At 49.3% G+C, this 7,163-nt stretch overlaps 1 protein-coding gene across 1 annotated transcript; it reads left to right on the forward strand.

Moving 5' to 3' along the window:
• Positions 1-351: 351 nt before the first annotated feature.
• Positions 352-1,860, forward strand: LOC125554428 (organic cation/carnitine transporter 2-like). Its single transcript, XM_048717989.1, has 2 exons — positions 352-894; positions 1,048-1,860. Exons 1-2 carry the CDS (start codon positions 352-354, stop codon positions 1,858-1,860), a joined length of 1,356 nt encoding a protein of 451 aa, XP_048573946.1.
• Positions 1,861-7,163: the final 5,303 nt, after the last annotated feature.

Raw genomic sequence — 7,163 nt, forward strand, 5'->3', positions numbered from 1 at the left:
GATCAGACGGCTCGCGCGCGAAGATCCGACGGCTGTTGAGGTGATGGATGTTTACTAAATGTCTGTCAGTAGACGCAGCGCTCCCCTTAATATAACCCTAAAAAAATTAATATCATTGTCTCCCTCAAGCCAGCATCGGCGGGCTCTGCTTCGTTGAGGCACACACGATCCGTATAAATACGGCCAGTCACTACTGGAATCGTTCTCACACTCTCGACTTGTGAGCAAGCGGCGACGAACTCAGGAGGAAAGCACGCACCCGAGACGGCCGCCGTGCCAAATCCAATGGCTGACACGGCCGCCGCCCCGCTCCTGACAAGCCACAAAGCCAGGCCGTCGATCGATGAAACGATGGAGGCTTACATGGGTGCCGCCGGCTCCTCGCAGCTTCTCAAGGCCGTCTTGCTGGCCTTCGCGTGGGCCTTGGACGCGCAGCAGGTGTTCATCTCGGTCTTCACCGACGCCGAGCCGCCGTGGCACTGCACGGACGCCGACGCCGACGCGTCCTCCTGCTCCGCGGCTGCGGCCTCCCCTTGCGCGCTCCCGCCTGGCGCGTGGGCGTGGGACCGTCCCGCCGTAACGTCGGTGGTCTCGGAGTGGTCACTGGAGTGCGCCGGCCCGGCGCTCGTCTCGCTCCCGGCATCCTCGTTCTTCGCCGGATGCCTCGTCGGCGGATTCCTCCTCACCACGCTTGCCGACTCGCTCCTGGGCCGCAGGAAGATGCTGCTCGCGTCCATTGTGTCCATGTCGGTCTCTGGCATGGTCACCGCGTTCTCGCCGAACGTGTGGGCGTACGCCGCCCTGCGATTCGTGTCCGGGTTCGGCAGGTCCATGGTTGGCACGTGCACGCTGGTCCTATCCACGGAGCTCGTGGGAAGGAGGTGGCGCGACACGGTGTGCGTGGCCGGGTTCTTCTGCTTCACCCTCGGGTTCCTGTCTCTCCCGGCGCTCGCCTACACGTTCCGGGAGGCGTCGTGGCGGAACATGTACCTGTGGACGTCCGTGCCGTCCCTCTGCTACGCCATCCTATTCTACTTCGTCGTCCAGGAGTCGCCGCGGTGGCTGCTGGTGCGCGGCAGGAGGCAGGACGCCATCGACACGCTGCAGCAGATGCAGATCGGCGGCATCACGTCGTCCAGCTTCTCCATGATACACGCCTGTGCCATGAACGACGACGATGACGCGGGGGCGAGCGCGAGCAGCGTGTTCGCCACGCTGCACTCCATGTGGGAGCGCCCGTGGGCGCTCCGGAGGCTGGCGGCGATCATGACGGTCAGCTTCGGCGTCGGCATGGTCTACTACGGCATGCCGCTCAACGTTGCCAACCTGGGCTCCAACCTCTGCCTGAGCGTCACGTACAATGCGCTGGCCGAGCTGCCGTCGTCCATCCTCTCGTGGCTCCTGATGGGCAGGATCAACCGTCGGAGCTCGGTGGTCGCGCTCACGGCGGCGGCGGGGCTGTGGAGCCTCGCGTGCGTCGTAATCCCGCAGGGCACGGCGCGGATGGCCGCCGAGCTGGTCTCCTTCTTCGCGACGTGCACGGCGTTCAACGTCATACTCATGTACTCCATCGAGCTGTTCCCGACGTCCGTCCGTAACTCGGCGGTGGGGCTGGTGAGGCAGGCGCTGGTGCTGGGAGGCGTGGCGGCGCCCGTGCTCGTCGCGCTGGGGCGCCGCAACAGCTTCTTCTCCTTCGGCGTCTTCGGGCTCGTCATCGGCTGCTCCGGCATGTTCGCTGCCTGCCTGCCAGAGACGAGGGGAAAGGCCATGTCCGACACCATGGACGAGGAAGACCACACTTGCACCTTCCACCACCACGTGGACACTAGTACCGACCTTCACCTCGTGCAATTCCCTTAATTAATCTATCGCTTCCATCTATATATCTTCTAGTATTATATATTTTTCGCAATAGATAGATATATGTAAGTGGTCTAGTTTTCATTTTGGCTAATTAAGTTGAATAAGTTAATTAAGCAACACGAGATCCTCGACCAGCGCGACAACTAGCGGAGGCTGGGCAAACACCGTGTCGGGATGGAGCGCCGGAGGACCAGAGGGGCTACAGCTGCGACAGACCTCAATAGGGGTGAGGGGATGAAGAGACGCGCGACGCCGGCAAGGTGAAGAGCCCATCCACAACTTCCCCTGGAGCCGGTGCAGACTTCGCCGGCAGCTCGTCTAGCGGGGCGAGACGAGGGGTGAGGAGGAGGTGCTTGAAGCGGCGCCTGGGGTTCCCGCCCGAGCCACCTACTAGAGACAGCCCGGGAAAATATCTAGTGCTTCCAGGCTTGGGGTGCTTCCAGTGCTCCAAATGTCCGAAAAATATTTTTAAAATGTTTAAAAAATTCTGAAAAGAATGCAGCACATCGACGGAACATCAATGTTTCTTGTCACAAAATTTCAAATCAAAATTCGACACATTGCTTGAGATACAAAAATGACAAATTTTTGTACATAACATAAGTTGGGATTTAGTTTTGGCCCATTATCACATTGATGTCAAATTTGTCATTTTTGTATCTCGAGCAATGTTTCGAATTTTGATTTGAAATTTTGTGACAAGAGACATCGATGTTCCGTCGATGTGCTGCATTTTTTTCAGATTTTTTTGAACATTTTAAAAAATGTTTTTCGCATCGGAGCACCGGGAGCACCCTAGACCTGGGAGCACTAGATACTTTCTCGAGACAGCCCCCACCCCCCTCCCCGCGCGCGCGCACACACCCACACGGTGCACTTATGTTATTTTATACCTTACTAGATCATTAAGGCGCGCGTTGCTGCGCTCGTCCATCTTGAGAAAATGGCAAAAGATATATTATGGTAAAATGTTCACAATACATATATTTATTCAATATATGAATTGGTGGTCCATTATTACTCCAAAGACCGTGGTAGTAAAATAATGGCATCATGGCATCACTCGTAGTCCACAGATACTTGGCAGTACTAATATATTGCCGTTGCCAAAGCAAAGATAATGATTTGCCCACCCAGCAACAAACTCCGAAACGAACAATTTGGAAATATAACGTGGGTGTGTAAATAAGTCGTGCATACTTTAGACATAGCATTGTGGGAGGTAGAGCACCGTTGGACTCCAAAGAAAAGCCACAACCTGCCTGTTCAAACTTTGCATCGCTTCTTCAAGCGGATTCAGTAGCCAACATACTTCTGGTTTTTTTACTCTGTCCATAAAGAAATATAAGAGGCTAAGATCACTACAGTAGTGTTCTAAATGCAAGGAAAGGTAAAAGTCAAGTTGGTTCCAGACTAAAAGACGACATCTATTTAATAAGTGAACAGCAAGGCTGTCTAAAGGAGGGAAAGCTAACTGGCATAAGGCAAGCAAGGCAGAAACGGAAGAAGAAATGTCAGAGCAGAAGAATATATAGCAATCTTTCGAGCTGTTCCCGATTCAGAGTCTCAGAGATGCCCATTTGTCATGCAATCTTTCTACCAAACACCACAAACAAAAAATTGTACCTATGTGTAGTCGAGAGATGAATAAGTAAGACAGATTGCGAGCTGCAGCAGGGAATTGATCTGAGCACTCTTGAGGCTTGAGGTACACATCCACCGCCACGGCACTCATAGCCTCACATAAATCTAAATATTTAAAAAGATATGTTACATCACCAATTCACTAAACGTTGTAGGGCACCGGAGGAGGAAGAGTAGAGCGCACCGCCGAGGCACAAGGAGGAGTGCCCTGGCCTGTTTGTTTTTTCGCGACCTGGCCTGTTATACGGCGGTAACATGCGAATCAGGCTCCTGCTTTGCGTTTTCGACTGCACCTGGGCCTTCGACCTTACGGCCGGATTATGGACACAAGTTGTAACTCGATCCGCGGAGCAGCGGCCCAGAAAACGGTGGTACCAGCAAACGAACACGAACCAATTAGCGTAAACCGAGGACCCAGCCAATCCTGTGCGTACGAATGTGATCCGATGGCTAAAAGACTCAAAGCGCTATGAGGGCTCCTAGCTAGCTGAGTTATACTGTTTAGTAATGTCGTATTTCCTTTTGATGGTAGTTGGTCTTCTGGTTCGAGGTAAAATTACAGTTTTGCTAAGTCTCAGTCGCCCTAGACTTTGGTATGTCTCTGCCGATGATATATTCCTTTGACTTGCATGGAGATTCGTACAAAAAAAATTCTATACAGTTTTTTCTTTTTTCTTCTTATACTAAAACAATAGAAAAGGAAAACCGGAAGAAAACCGTCAGAACAACGACAACAACAAAAAACCCCGAACATTTCAGCCCACAGCCATCAATATACATGTGGTACATTTTTAAAAACAAGAAGAACATTTTTCTCAATAAAGTTTAACATTTTTTACTATATGGTGAAGATTTTTAAATATGCATGCAACATTTAAGAAGTACTAGTTGCACATTTATTAGATACGTGATTTATATTTTTCAATAAAGTTCAATTGTTTTTAATGCACCATGAGCATTTTATGAATATACCATGAACATATTTTTAAACAAGTGAACACCTTTAGAAAAAAATACATGAAAATTTCCAAAATGAGTGACTACCTTTTTATAAATTCATGACTATTTCACTTTTCAATGTGTGCCAAACTTTAACACATTCTTTACTTTTGTATTATTAAATGGATTATATATTGGTTACATATAATTATTCTATAAAATCTTTTCGTGAATCTCTAAAAAAACTATTAGTGTATTTTACCTTAAAAACGAGGAAACATGTAAGCACAATAAAAGTAAAAATAAAATAAGAAAAAAATAATGAAGCTGCACTACTTGGGCCAGCCAAATGATGGGCGCTTGAGAGTTGCCCGTGTGAATAACAGCTTCCAAGCCAGAAGGGGCAAATCCTAAAGAGGGCTGGCCTATCGGTAGTTCCCGTACTCAGATTTTCGGATGATTTTCTGCAGTTTCTCCTTGTATTATTACACATTTCTCATAGTCGTGTATTAAATAATGTTTGTCATGTATTAAAAGTATTTGTGATATAATTTTTGGAAAACATTCATATTGTTATTCAAAATTATTTTTTGTGTATTAATATTTGTTCATCATGTACTAACAAATGTGAGTATAATTAAAAAAATTATTAACATATTTAGAAGTTGTTAATATATTATTGAAAAGTGTTTGTGTATTTTTAGAAACAAAATTAGAAACAGAAAAGAAGTAAATAAATAAATAACAAAACACAAAACAAAATTCAATCGAAAAAACAGCAAAGAAATTATGCTGAAATAGGCATGAATAAAGGAATAAAAACAGGAAAAAGAATAAAATAGAGAAATAAAATATAACAGAAAAAAAATAAGGAAATGCCAATAGGAAAACACAAAATAAACTTCACTAAAAATGCTAGAATAAATGAATAAGAAACATACAAATAAAACTATAATAAATAAAAATATATATATATATATAATCAGCAAAAAACACAAAAGAAATTACGGTAAAACACACTGGAACCGCTCGCCGAAAACCCAAGAAACCCAAATGAAAAGTCTGAGCTGAAAAGAACTCACACGAAACCAAGTCTTCGTGTCCGCGACATAGACATTAGGCTATGTCGAGGCGGCATAGGCGAGCACGACGAGATATAGCATGTGCATGTACTCGCGGGTTGTGCAATTACGAAGAAATTTAACATGATGCCATTTCTGTGCATGATATAGTGTATGCTTACCCGATGGAGACAAAATCTCAGTTATTTTATTAAGAAGAGAGCACACTGCCCTCGGCCAGTTTATTTCGTTGTGCACAATATAGGTCATCCTGAATAAAACAACACATATGCAAGTGGGGGTGTAACGGTGTGTTTCCTGACTATTTTGTTTCATGTTTACCATTTCTTCTTTAATCAAAGGCAAAACAATCTGTTTAAATGGTAATAGGTAAGACTTAAGACAAGGGAGTGTTGATGTATAATGATTGTTTCCTTATTAATCTACCATTGCTAAAGCAACCTTTTTTATTCATTTCACTATTACAGTGGAAAGCTGCAAAAGAGGAACTTTGTGTTGAAGAGGATGAGGAGCCTGAAGATGCTTTGGAGGCCCTAGAAAGGAAACGCCGGAAGATAACTTCTTTTACGGTCTCTCTCAACAACACATACACTCTGTCATAAATACTCCGAAGTCTTTGGATTTAGTTACACGTTTCATTAGTTTTAGGAGTGGTTTAAGATCAACTCCAATGGACCAACCTAAACGGACAATGATTTCGTCTATTTTTGTCTGTTTGGATCGTCCGTCCGCGCATCCGTATCCGCTTTTTTATTTGGGTCTGCGAGTGCGTTTAACGGTAGCCAGACCCATTTTTGACATGTCCGCCCTGACATTTCCTCAAACACGTAGCAGGCATGGCAGGGGAGCTCGCAACGCACGGGGAGGCCGACAGGCGAGCTCGAACCCCATGGCGGGGGCGGCACGGCGAGTGCCACAAGCATGGTGCGGCGAGCGCGAGGCCGGGCGGTGCGTTGCCGGGCGCTGTCGGGGTCGGGTGCGGCGAGGCCTGGCGCAGCCGCGGCAACCGCAGGTCTGGCCGGGAGGCGGCTGGGCGTGCGAGCTCCATCGCGTGAGCTACCACGGCGAGTATGCGCGCACGCACACAGTTGTGCACGCGGCATGCGGCAGCCACAACTAGCTAGCTAGCATGCGCGACGCAGCCGCCGTCGAGTATGTCTACACCAGCGCGGCCATGGCGAGCGGTGCCTGCGACGAGCTGTTGCCGCTGCGTGGAAGGAGGCCGCGAGCTTGGTAGGGTAGCGGCAGGGCAGCGCGAGGGCGGCGAGGTCGTCGAGAGCATGGGGTCGCGCGCTCGTGCGTGTTCTCGCTGTGGAGGTGCGCCGCCTGCGCGGCGAGGTCGTCGAGAGCATCCACCCCTCATATCCATCTCCTCCGTGCCCGACGCGGCCGCCATGGCCGCCGCCATCGGCAGCGAGCACGTGCTCCCGCTCCCGCTGGAGGACGCCGTGGGCGCCCATGAAGCCTTCCTCGGCACAACGCCATCGCGGCCTCCGCCCGCCTCCGCTCCTCCTCCCGCGACGCTCCTCCGCCCGCCTCCACTCCTTCTCCCGCCGTGGTCCTCCACCCGCCGCCGCCGCCGTGGCCTCCTCCACCGGCCCACCGGCCGGCCGCCCGCTGCGCTCCTTCGCCGCC

The sequence above is a fragment of the Triticum urartu genome, chromosome 4 (assembly GCF_003073215.2).
Source record: "Triticum urartu cultivar G1812 chromosome 4, Tu2.1, whole genome shotgun sequence".
NCBI lineage: Eukaryota > Viridiplantae > Streptophyta > Magnoliopsida > Poales > Poaceae > Triticum > Triticum urartu.